This window comes from Miscanthus floridulus, chromosome 4 (genome assembly GCF_019320115.1).
Source record: "Miscanthus floridulus cultivar M001 chromosome 4, ASM1932011v1, whole genome shotgun sequence".
Lineage (NCBI taxonomy): Eukaryota > Viridiplantae > Streptophyta > Magnoliopsida > Poales > Poaceae > Miscanthus > Miscanthus floridulus.
In genome coordinates this window covers 100,212,998-100,236,015 of record NC_089583.1, presented here as the reverse complement: position 1 = coordinate 100,236,015, position 23,018 = coordinate 100,212,998, and the positions used below count along the sequence as shown (strand labels likewise).

Below are 23,018 nucleotides of genomic sequence, written 5' to 3'. Positions count from 1 at the left end.
CGCCTCGCCGCGCCGGCCGCTCCTCGCCACCTCCTATGGGCCCAGCATGTCGACGGCGCAAGGATTTGGGTCGAGGAGAGAGATGATGGAAAGAGGAAGCATATCTGGGTTTCCTCTCTCCTTCTACCCAAAATAGGTGCTCTCTTTGCCTATTCTGTTGGATGACGTTTTTTTACTGTGCAGGACGCAAAATGGATTTGGGTAGCGGTATGCATGGTTTGTTGGAGACCTGTCTTAGTGGGAAGTGAGGGGCCAGGGATCTAAAAGAGAAAGTAGGGGAGGGTGAGGGCCAGGCGAGGGAGGCATTCATAAGAGAAAGAGAAGATAGGTGTGGGAGAGATTGTGGCTTAGAGTTTTTTATTGGTCCTAGGCTCATTTTTAGAGGTAGACCCTGAGATGCTGTCTCTATGAATAGGCTCCGTAAATAATTGGCTTCTAGAAGCAATAGTACTCAAGCCTCATGCGTCATGCATCATAAAGCCGCATGAATTTTGTGGGATATCAAACTTGAAAGCTCAAGCCTCACGGAAGGTTCCCTAGCTACGACTGCGTGCCTCAAAGTGGCTTGTGACCAAGTGGCAATCCTTTTGTATATGAACTTTCAAGAATCTTGTATTAAATATTTTGGTCCTTTTACTATTTCAAATGAAAAGTTTTGAACTAAATTTTTTTAGATCTCTCATCCGACACTAGATATTTGGTTTAGGGCGTTTCTCTCCATCCGAGGCTGTATGACAAATTTAAAAATATAAATTTCAAAATCTAAGAACTCAAAACATAATTTTATGACTTTAAATGAATTGAAATTAAAAAATTTCAAGCTATATGTTTCTTCGACCTCTACAATTTAATATAAAGTTTGTCTTTATCTAACTTGATTTAGAATTTTTTTTTTTGTGATGTACTTATTTTTAGAGGTGGGCCACATTGTTAGTCACCTCTAAATCAATTTCTATAGGTGAGTGATATTTCAAGTTGTCTCTATAAATGCATCTATTTCTAGATGCGGTTGTAAACGCTAGCCATCTCGCCTCTGGAAATAGAAGCCCTAAAGGCAGATAGAAACACCAACCAGCTCTAGAGACAGATCGACTTAGAAAACCATTTTTAGAGACTTGGAAAAGAAAACGGAGACGTCTATAAAAATTGTTTTCGTAATAGCGAATGTTACTATAATTGATAGGGTCAACTTTGTAATACTATATCCTGTGAATAGTATCGTTGAACAAAATGCACTATGTCGATGAGGTGAGGCATATATATAATCTACACCCGCGCCCCTCTGCTTCCCACGCCTACACGCCCCTGCCTCCATCCCCTTCCGCATCTCACGCCGGTACCCTCAGGCCCCTGCCTCCATCCCCTCCGCTTCTCACGTGCATGCACGACACCCCAGCAGCTGCAGTAGGCGACTGCAGTAGACGGGTCATATTGCAACATGTGCAACACCACATCTTTTGCAACATCTAAACGAAACACTTGCAACATACGTCCGAAATAGCTAAAACACATGCATCATACGTCTGAAACACTTGCATAAACACATGATAGCCATTGCAAAAACATATGCAACATCTAGATAAAACACTTGCAACATATATATGAAACACCAGAAACAATTGAAATATACTCTTGCAACATGCATGCATATGCAACACGCAGGTCTAGTTTTGCAACATACAGATAAAACACTTAAAACATGTATCTGAAACACTGAAAACATGTGCTTGCAACATGCGTATATTATCATTGCAACACATGCAATATCTCATATATACTTTTGCAATGTCCAGATCAAACACTTGAAACATAAGTCTGGATTCGCAAAAAAAAACATAAGTCTGGAACGCCTAAAACACTTGAAACATGGCGTCGTCGTCGGTCACGGCCTACTTGGTGGGGAACTGCGGTAGCCAGCAGGGTCAGAGGACGACGGCCCAATGTACACCTCCGCTGCAGGATGTCGCCCCGTTACTCCTCCTGCGATTCTCTTGCGCCTATTTGATGCCCAGGCTCGCGCCCCGTCGGCGCGGCTTCTCTAGCGCCGTTGCTGCTCGCCGTAGTTGCCCAGCGCCGTCCGCTCGCGGGAGATAGGGCACGGCGTGGCGGCGATCGGGTGCGACGCTGTGGGGGGAAGGGCACGGCGCAGCGGGGGACGTGCGTGCAGTGGGAGAAGGGGGGCGCGGCGACGCCGCGACACCGATGCGAGTGCGAGTGGAGAAATTTTCAGAGATAGAAAAGTCATAGAGGTGTTGTTGGGCCTGTCCACTGGGCCGCCCCGAGAAGGCACGGGTCCGAACGGGATGGTCCACCGTGTGCAAGCATCTGCGTAGGATAAAAGGTTATGTAGTATACGCATGGCCTTGTGCTAGCACGTTGGACGGTTGGAGTCTATGTATACGCGCATGGGCTTTGTGTTTACGTTGGGTGTTCAGTGGTATGTCCAAAAAAACCCCCCGCTGAATCGGATACTCGTGTCATGTTAGACCACGTCAGTGCAAATCCGATGACCTTATGGAAAAAAATTAGCAAACAAAATCGCAAAGCACATCCCACACAAGTTTAAACTGCAGATTATAATGGTGCATAATTTCGATGTATGAATGACCGATATCCCTAACACATTGCTACGCTAATCAGCACCAGCATTGGACGAAGACTTCTACAATCTAATCTTACTCTAACTCCCCCTGACGAAACTATTCCAACCGATCGGCCGCTTTCTGCACCTCATCATTCTACTAACCACTGCAAATCAAAACGAAAGCAGATCAGACTTGAATAAGAACATAACTAATACATATGGGAGACCGATCTACTGAAAAATAAGTGAAGTGAAAAAGAGGATTAGGATGGTGCTTACCATATTATGCTGCCGGTGGTGCAGATGGCGCATCCATCGGCGGCACAGGTCCCCCTGTCAGTCCAATTCAATCACAAATTAATTCACAGTGGATCGCATTAGCAATTAGTTGTCCATGTCAATATACACTCGAGAAGAATGTAGCGTGCAGGTGGTTACGTGTGTGTATGACTTACTGATGCACTTGCGAAGCGTGCCAAACGGCACAGCGACGTGGCACGTGCGGGGGAGCGCCATCACGCGCAGGCGTAGCACGGGCGCCGACAGAACCTTGCCGAGTTCGCCGTTCATGGCGTGGCAAAGGCAGATGGGCGCGTCCTTCACCAGCGACTTGAGGCCGTCGCAGCACGCGGCCGCGGGGTACGCCGAACCGCTGGTGGCATTGGTGAGGGAGTCGGCGCACGGCGCCAGCCCCGACAGAGACGTGCGGCACTCCGCCAGCTGCGGCGGCTCGACCGGCGAAGGTGGTGCGCCGGCGCCACCGCCTGACGACGACGATGAGTCGTTGTTGCAGGGCAGCAGGCACGGCAGCCGCGGCAGGCCCGGGATGCAAGGAAGCGGAGGGAGCGGAGGGTGCGGGACGATCGGTGCGCCGCCTGATGAAGAGTTGTTGCAGGGCGGCAGCCACGGCAGGCCTGGGACGCACTACGTGAAAAACGGTTTGTAGCAACGGGACGAATTTTTTATAGGGACGACTGGTGATGGAGCCGTCCCTACAGTGACGTGCTCGGAAGCCTAGATACCAGCCATCCCTACAATTGAAACAGCAGGGGCGGCTGGTGATACGAGCCGCCCCTACAAATGTGTCTGATTTGTAGGGGCGGCTCAATCACCAGCCGTCCCGGCGTTGCTATTTGTAGGGGCGGCCGAACCAGCCGCCCCTACAAATGTCCTCATATAAATACCTCCGATTTGTAGGGGCGACTCAATCACCAGCCGCCCCTACAAATGACCCATATATAAAGCAAACTGCGGCACCTTCTTTCTTCTCGGGTCACTCACTTCAACCCGTGAAAGAAAGGTGGGGAGGCCTTGGACACCTCTCACAAATTGGTCTACTAAGGGAGAAGGTTTTGGTCTCAAATCCTTTGGGGGAGAGGTTGTAGAAGGTAAGAAAATGTTATTCCACAGTTTTTTTAAAGTTTTAATGGTTGGTTAGTGAGTAATTAGAGTTTTATTTTTCTCTCTCCTCGATGGTGCTTGAACTACTTATGAAGCAAATTAGACCCAAGTTTTTAATGTACTAGGGTAAATTAGGGAGGGGAACAAGATCATACCCTTATTTGGTCCATGTTTCTTGAATTTAGTGAATACTTAGTTAGTTTTATGGATGTTTCATGTGCATGTGGATCCAGATCTAGGGTTTAGTTTTTTTTATTAATTTTGTTTTTGTAAATTTATGTTTGATGAAATTGGACTAGGGTTTGTATGAAAGATATTGGGTAAAATATAATTGTTGCTAATTGTTGTCTTTGAAATTGTTTATTGTAATCAACAAATATGTATTTTAATTATTTATGGATAAATGAGCCATTAATTAATTTTCCTCTACCATGGTGTGTTTGTATGCTTTATGTAATTATATTAGATTTATATTCATATATATCTGAAGTATATACAATTATTCTCAAGTAATTATTAATTTGATTTATTTTTATATATATCTGGATAAGTAGTCATTTAATGTTTGTTTTGTTGTTGTTGTTGTAAAAGATGTAGTACAAGAATTCTTGGATGTATGGTTCGTTAAGGTTCAAGGCAGGTTTCCGTGAAGAGGTGGATAAATTTATTGAAGCCGCAAAGAAGCATGCAACGACATTGAAAAAGAATAAGAATACAATTATTTGTCCCTGTAAAGATTGCAAGAACCGTATGTCATGGACAGATGTAACTATCATCATATCACATTTGATTTTGCAAGGATTTATTGAGGATTACACAATATGGATTCATCATGGTGAAATGGTTATTGTTAACAACGAGGATGAGGAGGAATACGACAACGAAACCATAGAATCCCTGTCCTAATATTCAGCAGAGCTTGATGCACGAATGGATTACGAGTTTGACAATGAACAAGGTGGTGATGCTGGTGGTTGGGATGGTAACGACGACGGTGGTGCCAATAATGATTGTGGAGCACGTGTCGGGGATAAAGATGATTTGGAGAACATAATTCGAGCCCTTGGACCAGAGATTTTACTAAATAGTCCAAAAGGTTTAGAAAATTTGAAAAGGGTGACAAAAGCATCGAAGAAGACTGTGTATGGTGTTGAAAAGGGCTGTCCGACACATTGGACATTGCTACATTTTGTGCTTGAGCTACACATCCTGAAGGCTAAGTACGGCTGGTCAGACTGTAGTTTCAATGACCTATTGCATCTCCTGTCATGTGTGCTGCCACAACTAAACTCAGTTCCCGCCAACACATACCAAGCGAAGAAGGTCATAAGTTCATTGACAATGGAGGTTGAAAAATCCATGCATGCCCCAACCACTGTATACTTTTTCGTGGCGAAACGTTCAAGTCACTAGATAAATGTCCCTAGTGTGGAGCCAATCGGTACAAGAACAATGACCTTTACGGTAGGGACGAAGCCGGTACGGGGAAAAAGAGGAATAAGAAGGGTACAAAAAAGGTGGTACAAGAATCTCAGCCCCTAGAGGACACTCAATTAGGCAATGATGCAAAGCAGAGAAGAATTCCTACCTTGGTAATGTGGCACTTGCCAGTGATCGACCGTTTAAGACGTATCTTCCTAAACCCTAAAGAAGCCGCACTTATGACATAGTGGGATGATGAGCGCAAGGTGGATGATGATAAGATTGCACACCCGGCTGATTGTAGTCAGTGGCAAAGGTTCGATGAGAAGCACAAAGAATTCAGTGATGACCCAAGGAATGTACGTTTTGACTTGAACACTGATGGAATGAATCCCTTCAATGAGAGGATGAGCGACCACAGCACTTGGCCAGTGATCTTGACCGTGTACAACATCCCAACGTGGTTGTGTCAGAAGAGAAAGTACCTTCTCCTCACTATTCTTACTTCTGGCCCTAAACAACCAGGCATTGATATAGACGTGTTCCTCGAGCCTTTGATGCAAGAAATAGAGAAGCTATGGAGGCATGGGGAGCCAATGTACGATGCGTTCCGAAAGGAGGACTTCATATGTAGAGCAATAATATTTGTTACTACCAATGATTACACTGTGTTGTTTACTTTGTCTGGATAGATCAAAGGAAAGATGGGATGCTTGGTTTGCTTGGATGGTACTACATGGGTGTACCTAGATGCATCCAAGAAGATAGTTTACCTAAGGAACTGACGCTTCTTAAAGATAAGTCACAAGTACCGTAGCAAATTGTTCTTTAGATTTTATGATAACACCCTAGAGATTGAACCCCCTCCAGAGAGACGTCATAACGGAGAACACATGTACAGAATGGTAAAAAACATACGCGTCGTCTATGAAAAAAAGAATCCGGATGGGACGAATAGAGATAGAAGCACACCTCCAGTCGAAGGCGTACCTTTCAAGAAACAATCAATCTTCTTTCAGTATCTGCCTTATTGGCCAGACTTGGAGGTCCCCCATGCCATTGATGCTATGCACGTGCAGAAGAATGTCTTTGAGAGTCTCATTGGTACCTTGATGGACATAGGCAAGTCAAAGGATGGTCTAAAAGCATGGAAAGATATGGTGCAGCTAAATATGATGCCACAACTTCACCTGGTACCTGAGGCTAATGGAAAATACACTCTGCCCACGGCGTGGTTCAACCTAACACCAGACGAGAAGAGAGCTATATGCACTTTCCTAAGGGGGTTCAAAGTCCTGACTGGATTTTTAGCAAATGTGAAGAAGCTAATGTCGATGAAGGACTTGTCAATAACACACTGCAAGGCTCACGATTGTCATGTGATGCTGACAGTGTTTCTACCTATTGCAATCAGGGCTATAAAGCCAGAGTTCTTGAAAATGGCCATCACCCACATGTGCTACTTCTTTTCGAAGATCTCATAGAAGACAATTTGCAAGCAAAAGCTGAGTGACCTACATGAATTTGTGGTGGAGACACAAAACCAACTAGAGATGTGTTTACCTCCTTCTTTTTTTGATATAATACCACATCTTATGATTCACATGGTTCATCAGATACAGGCACTGGGCCCTTGCTATTTGCATGAAATGTGGTCCTACGAGCGGTTCATGTCGGTTCTAAGTCGATACGTGCATAATTGAGCATACCCAGAGGGCTCCATGATAGAGGGTTATAGTACTGAAGAAGTCGTCGAGTGCTATCAAAAGTATCTAAAAGTACAGAAAGGGATTGGTAAACCCGATTCTCATCACAAGGGTAGGCTGGCTGGGAAGGGCACCAGTGGTAGAAAAGTGTTTATTGACCATGATTACAAAGAGGTGAGTCAGGCGCATTACAGTGTCTTGCAAAGTACATAACTAATGCAACCGTACATTAATAAACACTTGGCTATCATTATGGCGGAGAGAAATGGCCGTTCGGATGATTAGGTCATGAAACAACACAAGCAACGACTAACTACATGGTTGAAGGACCAAAACATATAGCCTAGAGAAACCATAGACTCTATTACCATCAGTAGATTGATGGAGGGGCCATCAAGACAAGTGACTTCTTGGAATGCTTATGACATCAATGGGTATACGTACTATACCCACGCAAAGGATAGTAAATATGTGAACCAAAACAGCGGTGTTCGAATAGAGGCTCTCGATGGATTGGGGCGAAAGATCCAATACTTTGGCATCATTGAAGAGATATGGGAACTTGACTATGGAAGGGATATAACGGTGGCCTTGTTTCAATGCTGCTGGATCAAATAACACCAACTGAACGAGATTGGATTGAGAGTCCTGGACCTCGAGAATCTAGGCTACCAAGATGACCCTTGGGTGCTCGATTCACGTGTCGCACAAGTTTTCTATATGTCTGACCCACAAAGTAACCTCTCCTCAAAGAAGAAGACAAAACACGTGGTTGCCTCTAGGAAACAACACATTATTGGAGTTGATGGCATGGACGATGTTGAAGCTTACAATAACTACGATGAGATGCCGCTATTCACAGACTTTTCTAAGAAGATCAATATTGTAGAAAAGAACATACCCAAAGACATATTGCCATGGGAACGAAAAGGTGTCAAGGGGAAAGTCATTACAGCGGGCTAGCTAGTTGTGGAACGTGGAGTGTTTGTGTAAGTGTGTGTTTGTAAGACTTCATTTATGCATGCGTGTGAGACTATATATTTATGTATGTGTGTAAGACTACATATTTTTGTATGTGTGTGAGACTACATTTATGCATGTGTGTGAGACTACCCTTTGCAATATCTAGATGAATCTATTTCAACATCCACTCTGTTACTTCTAAAACTTTATGAAATCACTTAACACTTTATGAAATGAAGAAATCGAAAAAATAAAAGTAGGAGATCTTGACGAGTTATATAACTTTTATATTCATCACCTATACAACTGAAATCATTTAGTGGTTGAAAATCAAGTTTGAAGCTGTTATTTTCTGAAATTCAAAATTTGAATTATTCAAAATTATTGACAAAGATAGATGACTTGACGAAAATGATAGAGCATGATTTTAGAAAATTTTAGGAAAAAAACCATCACATTTGGAGTTAGTATGAGAGAGAAAAACTAGTTATAAGTTTTAGCCACAGATTAAAAAGAGAAATCACACTTGTTCATCATTGATCATCATGAACAGTTGTGATTTTTTTTAATCTCTGGATAAAATTTGCAACTAGTCTTTCTCCCTCATACTAACACCAAATGTGATGATTTTTTCCTAAAATTGCCCTACCAAGTTAGTATGTTGATTTGGTTATTCTTTTCATTTGACAAAGTTTGAGCACTTCAAATTTGCAAATTTTAAAAAAATAACAAGTTCGAACGAGATTTTCAACCATTAAATGATTTCAGCTGAAAAAGTGATGAATACCAAAGTTGTATAACTCATCAAGATCTACAACTTTTATTTTGATCATTTCTTCATCTGACAAAGTGATAGTAAACATTGTTCATAAATCAACATATTTCTCGTATAGTTCATGAAACTATGAGGCATATGTGAATTTGTGAACAATGTTTACTAATACTTTGTCATACGAAGAAGTGACAAAAATAAAAGTTATAGATAGTGATGAGTTCAACAACTTTTATGTTCACGACTTTTATTGTTGAAATCATTTAAGGTTTTAAAATCTTGTTTGAAGTTACTATTTATTGAAATTCAAAATTTCAGCTGTTCAAATTTGGTCAAATGAAAATATGATCAAAATAAAAGTTGTACATATTGATGAGTTCTACAACTTTGGTATTTATGAGTTTTTCATCTAAAATCATTTACTCTTTCAAAATATTGTTTCAAGTTGAAATTGTTTGAATTTCAAATTTTGAATCGTTTAAACAAAGTCACATGACAAGATGACCAAAGTAAAAGTTGTACATGTTGATGAGGTATACAACTTTTATGTTTACAACATTTTCATTTTATTTCATTTAATGTCATAAAATTGTAGTTGAAGTTTTAAAATTCAATTTTTTATTTTTTGTTTTTTGTTTTTTATATTGTTTTGACTACAATTATTTATATATATATTTCTGCATATATAGAATAATATAAAATATTATATTTGTGCATATATATTATTGTTTTTATATTACTTTGTGTTTTTGTGATATAAAAAATACAGAATTAATAATTTAATAAAATAGAAAATATTTGTAGGGGCGGCTCGATCAGGAACCACCCCTATAAATGTATTTGTAGGGACGGCTAGATCAGGAACCACCCCTATAAATGCATTTGTAGGGGCGGCTGGATCAGGAACCGCCCCTAGAAATCGTCCTGAGTATAAATACAAGGGCGCACGGGTGAGAATGGGCTAGGCGCTCTCTTCTTCCTCCAGACACCATAGGCTGCCCACTTTTTCCCCCGCGCCCCGCCGCCTCCACCTCTCGGACCTCTCCCGATGCCCGCGCCCCCCTCTTTGCACCCTCGGTCCTCTCTCGATGCCCGCGCCCCCTCTCCGCACCCGCGCGCCCCATCTCCACGGTGGCTAGGGTTTTAGAGCCCCCAGCCAGCAGCGCTAGGGTTTACGACCTTGAGGTGTCGCGGGCCTGCTCCCCGCCCTCCTGTGGCCCAGGTGCGTCGGCGTCCGTGCTCCCTCCCGCGGCGAGTGGCCATGGTCCCCGAGCTCTCTGGCGTCCGCACTCCTTCCCTAGCATCCACAGCTCCAACGGCGGGAGGCCCGACTGCCTGTGCTCTCTGATGTCCAGTATCAGGTATTCATTCATTCCCCTCACCTTCCCTGCTACAGTTGTTTGCGGTCTTAGTGTTCTGTAGCTTAAAGGCTTGTCGATTATTCAATAGCATGGGCGAGTGAAACACCTAAGTTTTTTATCAGCATCTGTTGTGCTATGAGCCATCACATTCTTTAGATTATGCAAATGGTTGTTTAGGTGCTTTAGGAGGAATACATAGAATTTTAGTGCCATTTTCGTATTTTAGGAATTTAGGTCATCGAATTGAAGCTAAAGATACACATTACATGTTCCTTCATACCGCTTGCTGCTGAGTTGCTAGTAAATCAATTAGGCGCATTACGTGTTTGCTTCTACCAGATGTTTAGATGTATAACATCTGACTACTACTAGTGGCACTTCTGTACATGCACATGAGTGAAATATCATTGTTCTACCAAATTTTGTGCTGCTCTGGTGCTTTCTTGCTGCTATTGTAATATCATGTCAGACAGAAAGACCTACAGTCTAACCTCCTATGTTTGTGAAAAATAGGTCTTTCCATTTGGATCTGTTCCATTGAAAACATATCTTCCTGATTGGTTATATATCGTTGCGGAGTCGTACTTTGGTTACAAATGCACTTATATATTCGGTCTGGTTATCTTCCTGCTCTGTTGCTTGATGCTACCACTTTCATTATGCACATAAATTGCCTACTGTTAAGGTCCAAAGCCTGCTATCATATAATTTTGGGTTTCTGAAAGCAATTGCTTCATGGAAATGGTTTCATTTAATGCAGCATTGTGACACTGTGACAAATCATTGTGCTATCTATACAAGTTTATATCATATATAGTACATCACAATGTATGTTATACATTTGGTGAATAGAAATTCTATATTTAAGTTGACAAATGAAATTCCTTTTTAAGTTGATTTTAGCTTCCATATTTATGCATTATGAATTCCAGAAAATGTATACATTTGGTGACTAGAAAACTTGGATAAATATTGCTTAATTTGTTGATACAGAAAGCTTGTATGCTGTTACTTGATACTAATGCAAGAGACTATTGTGAGCAATATAATTCAATTACTTTAATCTTATGTGCTGACTGTTGTTCCATGTTTGTGAGTTTTTTCTTTTCCAAAGTTGCAACCACCGCTTACTGCATTTGGTGAGGTTTGACTTGATAGAGCGACGTGCAAGGGCCGCCCTTAAACTAGGCCCATAATCTTAATTTAGGTCTCATCTATATATATAGTCCAAATGGACCAACGTGGCTTGCCACCATGGAGCACAGTATTCTGGCCCCATCTATTCCTTCCCTCTCTTCCTCCAATAGCAATAGCACATCACCTCCATCTGTTTCCTCGATGCAATAACAACCTCTCTCTGATTTTTTAGTCTCCGTTCTCTGTCTCCATTCTCTTCCTCCTGTGTCTCCGTTCTCTTCCTCCTGTTCGCTTCGTCGGTCTCCGGTGTTTTAGGCCTAAGCAAACCGGCATAGTAGAGTGCTCGCCCTTGGTGGGCTGCTCGCCAAGCCAAAGCCCAGCAGCCGAGCACGGCACCAGATCCCTCCGCTCCTAGACAGAGCCGGCAGCCGTGCAGAGTCGCTCGCCTCTTCTTTTCTATGTTCGTTGGATTTGACTGGTGGAGCCAAGTGCAACAACTCGTTCTTACTTGTTTTTGATTGGTCTATGGCTTAGTGCTTGCATCCGTGACCTACTAAAGCAATAAATCATTGATTAATCTTTGTAGTTTTAATTTTCTTCTTGTCATTTGATTTGGTATCTCTAGTTGTGAGTTGAACTCATTTTCGTTGTCTTGTTCTCAGCATTTGCAAACCAGCGTTCGAGCTTTCTTTCTCTCTGTCGCAGCCAGTGCTAGAGCCACAGTGCGTGTGCAGTTCTTGCCTACTTCCCTACTACTACTGTCTACTACTTCTACTTCTATCTTTCCTACTACTTCCCTACTACTACTTCTGGTCTTCTATCTACTACTTCTATGTTTGGCAGCAGCTGCTCTATTTTTTTTGGCAGCCAGTAGCTACCTTTTTTTTGGCAAACTCTCACCTCCTCTCTCCTCTTTTGCTTGCTTTGCTGTGCAGCTACTCTGTACTATACTCTGTACTCCTCCTCCTACTTCTACTATAAGCTTTTTTTGCTACTTCTACTACTTCTAATACTTCCCTACTACTACTGTTTACTACTTCTACTTCTGTCTTCTACCATAAGCTTTTTTTTGCTACTTCTACTACTTCTACTACTTCCCTACTACTACTGTTTACTACTTCTACTTCTGTCTTCTATCAACTACTTGTACTTCTATCAACTACTTCTACTACTTCCCTACTACTACTATCTACTACTTCTAATTGTCCGATCTGGCTATCAGGTTCGGAAGATATTAAGCATATGATGTTCATGTGTGATCGAGCAAAGTCAATATGGCAGCTGTTGCTTTTTTGGGAAGTAGCACCTGCCTTTTTTTGCCAAATCTCCCCTCTCCTCTATTCTTGCCACCTTTTCCATCCTCTATGTTTGGGAAGCAGCAGCTGCTTTTTTTTACACCTTTTCCTCTCTATGTTTGTTAAGCAGCTGTTGCTTTTTTTGTCAAATCTCCCGTCTCCTCTCCTCTCCTTTGTTTTGCCGATGATGAAATTGTCTAAGTCCATACATTATATGGAATATGAGCTAATGATCAAGAACTTGTGAGGAACTTGGCATCATTAGCAGCCGCCCCTACATTACCTTCTCTTCTCTTCTCTGTTATGATGCCTTGATGCTCCAAGTTCAAGATCAGATAATGATTGACATGTTTCTGAGGCCTCTACTACTACTACTTCTCATTTTTTGATATATTGTTGTTTTATAGGACTACTTTGGTTTATAGACCTTTTTGATTTCTTATACATTCTCGCATACCTAAAGCACACTTTCTTGCATCTATTAGAACAAAGCGTGAAATAATGTCGCGGACACCAGACAGTGCAGCCCGATGCCTCGAGCATGATGTGCAGCCAACCTATGTGGAGCAAGCACTAGAGGACCATCTTACTTAGGTGCAGTTCAATAATGAGGTAGAAAAGGATCTAGAAGTGATGCTTACTCAGGAACAGTGTGACGAGGAAGAAGGGGGAGCATGAGAGGCTGCTGAAGGCAAAGATGTTGATGATGATGATGATGAGGACTCAGAAGAGGGATATGTAAGTCCGGAGGATCCTTTCCCATGTGAAGCCAGAAGGAGGCCAATGGAGGAAGATTTGGACAAGGATTTTGACCCAAACGAGGAGGTAGGAAAAAAGCCTTAGCTTGTAAATTTTGCTAAAGCTTTGGCTGTGTTACCTCTGCTAACACTTTGACCTATCATATATATAGGTCCCCCCTGAAACTAAAAAATGACGACGTCGACGTCCGCGACATCTCACTGGACAAAACAGAGTAGAGGAAAGGAGGGCAGATGCAATAGCCACAGAGACAGATCACGATGCCTCTACTCCACAACCTCAAGACACAACCACGACTACCAAGCCTAAGAGGAAATGAGGGGATAGAAAAGGAAAGCTATATCTAGATAAGGCATGCTATATGATAACGGAGGTCGGGCCAGTAGGGGAGATCCTTGAGCCAAAGGAATTAAGAGGATGATTCCATAATGCGATCGGCGCCCTAGTAAGATATAAATTGAACCCAACAATCCCTAACTGGAAAGAGGTACCAGAGAACAAAAAGAATGAACTATGGGATAGGCAGCTGAAGCTCAATTTTAGATTTTCGGAGGGTAAGCACGAACTGGAAAAAAATGCTTTCAGGATGATGGGAGAGTCATTCTGATGTTGGAGGTCGGAGCTCAACACAAAGTATATCCAAAAGGGGTTAACTCCCTTCAACGAGTTCGATAAAATAACTCATAGTCAATGGGTGGAGCTCGTGGCTCAAAAGACTTCACCGGAGGCATTGGAGCTCAGTGCCCGTAACACCGAGCTAGAGAAGAAGAACAAACACCACCATCATCTAGGCCCCGGTGGCTACTATGCTAAGGAAGAGCAGTTTAGGAAGATAGACGAAGAGGCCATAGCTGCTGGGAATATCGATGTGACAAATTTGAAGGTATACTCAAGGAATTAGATATATGCGAGGAGTACAGAATCATCCGACGGTAATCTTCAGTTTGATAAACTGGAGACCCAAGAGACAGTATCAAGGATACTGAAATATGCTGAAGGCAAGGAGAAGGGCTCATTCAATCCTTCTAGAGAGAGGGACGAGCTTAGCCTTGGCTTGGGAAACAAGGAGCACATAGGCCGCACCAGGGGGCTAGGGAAAAGGATGACCTAGAAGCTAGGATTCGAAGAGGGCAGGCACATGTACAAGAAACATGGCAGAGACAAGGAGACTAATCTTGAGCTCCAAGTGGAGGCTCTAGTTGTGAAGGCGCTGGAGGAGCAAGGACTGTCTACGAAGCCACGGATATTAGTGACGCCATTGGGAGAACTAGCATTTGTTGGCAGCCCTCGAAAAGTTCCTAGCAGCCAAGGTTCCACTACAGCCACAACCTCCGTTGATCGCATATAGGAACCAACTAGTTGCACCTTAGTGTTTCTCAGCGGCCATCAGAACACTGTGATGGAGGTGGCAACGGGTGTGGCACATCCTCCCAGTGGCTTACACCATAATAATAAGATATCGCCGGACCACACTAGGGTCAAGGTGCATACCATGAAGCCTGAGTTCTTGCAGTAGAGGATAGACTACACAACTCTCGAGGGGCTGGTGTTACTCGAAGACGTTATGGGGCAGTTCATCGTCTGGCACAAACATGATATTATATTGACTGCTTCTTCGTCGCCTCCCCCTCTCCCAAATTTGGAGCGAGTTGTTGAGGTCAGGGAGATATTTTCACCGTCTCGTGACCACCACATTCCTAAGATGTCACATTCTTCGCCGCCTCCTAGCGAGTATATGCCTGATGAGATGCCACAACCTTCTCCAGCTCATACCGAGAAAGTGCATGATGAGATGCCACAATCTTCTCAACAAGCACAGCCGATACATGAACAATGAGTGCCTCCTGAAGAAGGTGATGCATAAGAAGATGAGGACGTGCTTGAATGGGAACTTTAAAAGAAGCATCCAATCACCATAAGGCCAGTTTATGTTTTGATGAAAGTATGTTTCATTGGTGTCCAAGTGGTATTCCCATGACCATTTCAAGCCTGAGAACCAAGTTAAAAAAGTCCCATCACGGGGTTCTGAGGAGGCCGTCACTAGCAAACTCCACCAAATTGCAAAGCAGTATCCAAATGTTGATGCCATCAAATGGTCAAAGGATTGCCCAAAAACATATGAAAGAGGAAAGCCCTTCCTACCAAACCAGGACATCCAGCGCCTACCACTTGGAATAAGAAGGTTCCATGATTGGTACTTGCGTGTTCTCCAAACGAGCATAGACCTCGTACAAGCATGCTTCCCCACCGGCACATTTGGAAGCTCAGCCAGGAAAATTGTCTTTGACTTCAATGACATGCAGACATGCTTTCACCTGGGAGCAATGGAGATGAATCTAATTCGCACGTGGTGCCTGTAAGTCCTTGTCGTCCTGATATGATATGAATGTAATCTTTGAATTTTGTTGTAACTAACCCACGCCGTGATTTGTAGAATACAAGTGTACATTGTCAAACAAATACCAAGTGTGAAAGTCAGGTATATAGACCCTCAAGCTATAACCCAAACAAATTTTAATTACCCTAAATAGTGGAAACTGGATGCCAAAGAGCTAGCTGCTACAAAGACTCTTCGGGAGAAAGAGCACATCCGTACGGTGAAACTAAGGGAAGAGTCCCTTAAGGTTGCGGCATACATTGCCCTGGCTTTCAAAACTCTCCAACAACACTCTACTATAGGGCTACCATACAACTTTGAGTAAGTTCAACTCTATACTTAAAGCTTTGTTCGATATATTTTATTCGATGCAAAAGAGCTTATCTAGTCCTATGATTAAATCTATGCAACAACCACTGGATTTGTATAGTCGTCGATGTCGGGAGGAGCATGGCATGGGTCTTTGATTCAATAGATAGGGACCCGGTGACATACAAAGACTTTATATCGATTCTCAAGACGTATACATATCGACAATCCTCATTAGCTTATATGTTTGTATACATACTTGTAACGTTCACTTTTAGATACTAACAAGTTGTATTTGCTAAAATAATTCGAACAGGGCATTTAGGTTCTATGTCACTAATAATCGAGGAAGGCATGATCCAGCAAGGAAGGAAAAGCTAGCTATAAAAACACTATGTGTGGTAAGTGTAACTTACTTCTTTAGTACTCCATTACATGGCTATCAAAAGCATTACTTAACATTTTCATATGCAAAACACATAGTGCCTGTGGGGGTATGGCCCCCGGTATCCACGGCAGACCACATAGGCTGCGCCCTCAGGGGTGGCCCAGCCCACAAGACAAAGCCTTGCGGGGCACGACTCTGGTCGGCGCCTTCTGCAAGACATCTGGAAGTTATCCCAAAGATACTACGAGATCTGTTATGATATGTATGATCCTAAGATTCCTATAATCAGTTATTACTTTTCGATTATCTCTCAGATCTAACCGACTTATAACCCTGCTCCTCGGACTATATAAGGCGGGCAGGGACCTCCTCCAAACACACACAATATCATACAATAGCTAATACAAACCAACAGACCACAGGAGTAGGGTATTACATCATACTGATGGCCTGAACCTGTCTAACTCGAGTGTCTCTGTTGCCTTCTTGTTCTTGATCTCACGCTTCCCAACAGATCAATCTACCTTCGTGGGATACCCCTCGGAGGACTACCGACGATATTCTATCGATATTTGGCGTGCTAGGTAGGGGGTGTGTGTGCTGTTTCCTCGTCGAACAAGATGACTTTTTCCACAGGCTCTTCATCCCTCCCGTAGCCCGACCAGATCTTCACGGTCGGATCGATCTCATGAACCATCAACGCTGATGGAGTCAGAGAGCTCCTTGAACCGGTGTAGATCAATTCTACTCCGATCATCCCCGCACCTGTGACTACAGATTCGATCTCGAAACCACCTCCGAGGTCACCTTCATCAACAACTCACCGCCCGCTTCCTCGCTACCAGAGGAGGCAGATCAACAACGACGATCTGATCGAATCCATTGATCAGGTCGATCTGAAGCTCGCCGATTGTCTCTCCATCGCCGAATCGGCTCTGGACACTTTGGTTCAGCGCCGACCACCCTCCGATCCAAATCTATCGGAGGCTGCCTAGAAAACTTCAAGAGTTATGGCTCTACCCTTCGGGTTCACCAACGCTGCCGCCGCTTACCAACATGCCCTGAGGGGTAGATTCATCGACAAAGTTGAAGATGTCCATCCTCTCGCTGACCAAATAGCGCCATACGTCACCGACTAGACATTATGTCTAAAGCTAAGTCATGCTTTAATATTCTTTTAAATATTCTTCGGTCTCCATATATCGCCGCAATGTTTCTCCGAGCTGTTTTCTCCATGTTTGCTCTCTAAATGATTTTCTGAACCCCTGAACAGTCCTGTTGATGCTTGGACACCTCCAGAGACGGCCCTGTCTCCGGCTCCTCCCTAGACGTGCACGAGCGACTGCCCTCTGTGTTATGGGTGGTCGACAACAGCTCCTTAGCGATGCTTGTTCCTCCTACACATGCACGGGCTCCGTGCTCCGCGTTATGGTTAACAGGCTAGCTAGGGCTGGAGACTCAGCTACACACTAACTGTTCTGGCAGTTTATATTAAATACATCTTCGCTCCAACTGATCGCCAAGCTACATACACTATTTTTTCTCTGGAGTTCATATATTTTTACATCATGTACTACTCGTTCTACATGTTTGTATTACAGGGTCATCGTCCAGGTGATCCGATCACCTGGTGCTTGGGCTTCTCCATCGATCAACTGGTCAGACCGCTTGGTTCATGGACTCTATCAATGACCAGTTGATCGGATTGTTCGCCGGTTGCTTCTACTCAATGCTCACTTCACCGCCGACTAGTTGGCCAGACTGTTCGTCGCTCGTGCTTCATCGCCAGCTACGCCGGGGACTCCTTGGCGCTCGGTTTCTTCGAACTCGAGGACTAAGTGGGCACACTTCACCACACGGACATCACCAGCTACGCCGATGCCCGGACCTCGCCAGCTATGCCGGTGCACGAACATCGCCAGCTATGCAGGTGCTCGAACCTCGCTAGCTTTGCTGGGAACTCCTCGGTGCTCAGACATCGCCAGCTACGTCCGGGACTCCTCGGTGCTCGGACATCGCCAGTGACACCAGGGACTCCTCACTCCTCGATGCTCGGTCATCGCTAGTGACATAGGGGACTCCTTGCTCCTCGGTGCTCGGTCATCGCCAGCGACACCGAGAACTCCTCGCTCCTCGGTGCTCGGTCATTGCTAGCAACGCCGGGGACTCCTCACTCCTCGGTGCTCGGACATCGCCAGCAATGCCAGGGACTCCTCGCTCCTCAGTGCTCGGTTATTGCCAGTGACACCGGGGACTCCTCGCTCCTGGGTGCTCGGTCATCGCCAGCGACACTGGGGACTCCTTGCTCCTCGGTGCTCGGTCATCGCTAGCGACGCCGGGGACTCCTCGGTGCTCGGTCATCGCCAGCGACGCCGGGACTCCTCGCTCCTCGGTGCTCGATCATCACCAGCAACGCCAAGGACTCCTCGCTTTTCGGTGCTCGAACCTTGCCAGCTTCGCCGGGAACTCCTCGATGCTCAGACATCGCCAGCTATGCTAGGGACTCCTCGGTGCTCAGTCATCGCCATCAACACCATGGACTCCTCGCTCCTCGATGCTCGGTCATCGCTAGCGATGTCGGGACTCCTCACTCCTCGGTGCTCGATCATCACCAGCGATGCCAGGGACTACTCGTTCCTCGGTGCTCGGACATCGCTAGTGACACCGGGGACTCCTCGCTCCTTGGTGCTTGGTCATCGCCAGCGATGCTGGGGACTCCTCGCTCCTCGGTGCTCGGCCATCGCTAGCGACGCCGAGGACTCCTCGCTCCTTGGTGCTCGGTCATCGCCAGTGACGCCGGGGACTCCTCGCTCCTCGGTGCTCGATCATCGCCAGCGACGTCGAGGACTCCTCGCTTTTCGGTGCTCAGACCTCGCCAGCTTCGCCGGGAACTCCTCGATGCTCAGACATCGCCAGCGACGTCGGGGACTCCTCGCTCCTCGGTGCTCGGTCATCGCCAACGACGCCGGTGACTCCTCGCTCCTTGGTGCTCGGACATCGCCAGCGACACCGGGGACTCCTTGCTCCTCAGTGTTTGGACATCGCTAGCGACGTCGAGGACTCCTCGGTCTTCGGTGCTCGAATATCGCCAGCGACGCCGGGGACTCCTCGGTGGTCCCTTGGTGGTCAGATCTTGATACATCTCATCGGTGTGCTATCAAGCTGCTCCATGCTGTTAGGATCAGGGTGCTGATCTTGGGCAGCATGTCTAGGGTCTTGATACGCGCATGTTAGATGACGTCAGTAAGCTTCTAGACTTCTTTTTCTTTGACCTTGCTACAAGATTCATTCTTCATCTTCCAGTAGGCTCGGGGACTAAGTGGGCACAGTTCACCTTGCGGTGAATGTGCTTGTTCTCATCTCATGGCTACGCCCAGGGACTGGCTGCCTGCTCGGCTAGTCTTCTACTTTCTGACACTGGCACCACGTGACTACGTCACCTACTGTCAGGCTTGGGGACTAGCTGTGGGGGTATGGCCCCCGGTATCCATGGCAGACCACATGGCCTGCGCCCTCAGGGGTGACCCAACCCATAAGACGAAGCCTTGCGGGGCACGACTCTGGTCGGTGCCTTCCGCAAGACTTCTGAAGGTATCCCAAAGATACTACGAGATCTGTTAGGATATGTATGATCCCAAGATTCCTGTAATCAGTTATTACTTTCCGGTTATCTCTCAGATCTAACCGACTTGTAACCCTGCTCCTCGGACTATATAAGGCAGGCAGGGACCCCCTCCAAATACACGCAATATCATACAATAGCTAATACAAACCAACAGACCATAGGAGTAGGGTATTACGTCATACCGACGGCCTGAACCTATCTAACTCATGTGTCTCTATTGCCTTCTTGTTCTTGATCTCACACTTCCCTGCCAATCAATCTATCTTCGTGGGATATCCCTTGGAGGACTGCCGACGATATTCTGTCGACAGTGCCCCAAGCAGAAGCCTAGGAGTGTATATTGTGGACACTATATATGTTCTATGATGAGTAACACCGGCGCCTACAAGAGACACCCCTTAAGGGTAAGTTTGAATCTCTTCACCCGTAGTATAAAAACTTCGTACATGGTATGAAATACTAAACCGAAACTTGTTCTCTTGTAGTGGAAAGAAGAGAAATGAATGAAAAGAGACCCATACAAGGATGACCAACTCTTAGAGCTCGTCGACGACCTTTGCAACTTCATATTGGACCAGATTGTACACGTCAAAGGCGCCTACCATGACCGAGAGTCTAACTTAGGTAGAAATCCTCAGTACCAACACCTTCGTGAGACTGAAAGGCTAGCTCTAGGATGTTGATAACAATATTTATGGAATTTGTATATTTAATGATGGATTGTATATATTCTTGTGAATTGGACTTGTAATTGTAGTTTATATAATACTCTTATGTTTGTAGTCTAAGGGGTTCGGAACGCTGATCGTGGGGCGTTCGACAACGCGAACACGGTTCGGAACATTGGTCGCGGGGCGTTCGGCAATGCGAACGCGGTTCGGAACGCTGGTCGCGGGGCGTTCGGCAATGCGAATTCGGTTCGGAACGTTGGTCGCGGGGCGTTCGGCAACACGAACGCTGGATGGAATACGCGGAAACAAGCAGTGTTCTGGTCGAATTTGAATTATAAATTTGATTTTTTTACGGGAAACATACTGTAGGGGCGGTTCTAGATTGAATCGCCCCTACAAACAGGTATTATAGAGGCAGCTGGTACTACAACCGCCCCTACATATCGATTTGTAGGGATGGCCTAGGAACCGACCCTACAAATGCATGATTTATAGAGACGGTTGGGTAGGGGCGGCTGGCCAAACCGCCCCTACAAAGGGTTACGAGCCGCCCCTAAAAAGCGTTTCTGCAGTAGTGACGCAAGGAAGCAGAGGGAGCGGCCAAGGGCACCACACCGGCGGCCATGGAGAAGAACCTGCTTCTTGGTCTACGTCGAGGACTCTGGTCGCCGCCGACGGCTGCAGGGTGGCCACCGCCACAGCGAAGGTGACGGCGAATGCGAACCACATGCACTTGGGCGTCGCCATCTTCCAAGCTATTAGGTTTTGTTTCGCGTGTTGTTGGGTACGATGAACGACGCGCGGAGGGGTTTACTTATAGGACGGACGATGGCTACTGTTGAGATATGAAGAATCTAAATCGTATTTGCAGTTCCAGTAGATCTAGAACTTATAAAATTTTAGATTAGAGATCCCTTTGCGTACGAGCAATTTATCTCGAGTTTAAGTTGTACTCCATGGGCCTATTTGGCAAAGTTCAGCTTCACTAGTAAAGCTATTTTTTAAACAGCTCCACAGTCAGAAACAGTGGACCAAATGAAAGAAACGACTAAAATGCCCTTCGTTTTTCTTCTTTTAATTATTTTTTCCTTATCTCCTCATGGGTCTTTTTTCCCTCATCCACATCCCGCGCATCCAGCGGCTCCTTCCACTCGCGATACATTGATGCGTGGCCCAGGCGGCGTCCGCACAAGGCTCCAGCGGCCGAGCTGCTCGTGCCCGGTGGCCGCGTCCCCGGCTGGCAGCGCGCCCCGGTGGCCGCACCTCCGGCGGGTTACGCCCGGTGGCCACGCTCTCCGGTGGCTGCACCCTGGCGGCCGCATCCTGTCTCTACCCCGGTGGATGCACCCTATCTCGTGTCCTAGGCAGTCGTGCCCCTAGCAACAGCGCCCCGACGGGCCACACCCTCCGGCAAGCCGTGCTCCGACGGCCACGCCCCCCCCCCCCCCCCCCCGCGGGCAGCGCCCTGGCGGCCGTGGTGATGAGGACATGACACCATCGGATACGACCATTGTTTATAAGGTGAGCTCGTTCCTACATTTGCATAGTGATTTTTGGTACAATTCACTTGGTTCTACATGTACATGTCGTTATTTGAATGTAGGTACAAATATGTCTCAACGTGCAAGTTCATCAAAGTTGAATTTTCGGTTCATCGGCAGCTCGACATTGCTTCATTGGGAAGGCCATAACTCAGCCATCTGGAGTGCGATCGAGGTCAATGAGCACTTGATGGAAAGCTTGTTTGATAAGATTTCAAATAGACCTGGTCTCATCTCAATATCACATCAGCAAGGCCTCCAAACCATCAAGATATTCTGTCGTTATTTCTGCTGGGAGCTACACTATCGTTATGGGCTTGTTATTCATCCTTGGGACCCTGGTCCAAGTGGGAGCACACCCCAAGGACTTAGAGAACCCACCAAGAAAGCCCTTGGACGTCCTCCTCCTTGGCCACCACCTTAGGAGGCCAGCAAGGACGTCCAAGCCAAGCCGGAGGCCCAGTCCAACTTGAGTTCGAGTCCATCTCGGGCTCCAGGACCAGCGTGTAGTAAAACGGACTTCCAGGTCGCATACGAACTCCGTTTTTTATGATCCACATATGGATGGAAAGATAATTTCATAAGGAAACCAATGGAAGTGGTCCCACATCAAAATTACATCAGAATCAACAGGAATAGTTGAAACAAGTTGACATCTAGAATATGTCACGGCGCTGTGTCAGCGTCTTTTGGGCCGTTGGGCCTTG

General features: G+C 45.5%; 1 protein-coding gene across 1 annotated transcript; it reads right to left on the bottom strand.

Moving 5' to 3' along the window:
* Positions 1-2,867: 2,867 nt before the first annotated feature.
* LOC136552315 (non-specific lipid transfer protein GPI-anchored 23-like) lies at positions 2,868-21,517 on the bottom strand. The gene is made up of 4 exons (XM_066543847.1): positions 21,350-21,517; positions 6,593-6,604; positions 3,040-3,508; positions 2,868-2,917 (listed from the first exon to the last, which is right to left on the bottom strand). The coding sequence occupies exons 1-4, from the start codon at positions 21,515-21,517 to the stop codon at positions 2,868-2,870; spliced, it is 699 nt and encodes a 232-aa protein (XP_066399944.1).
* Between the last annotated feature and the right edge of the window lie 1,501 nt (positions 21,518-23,018).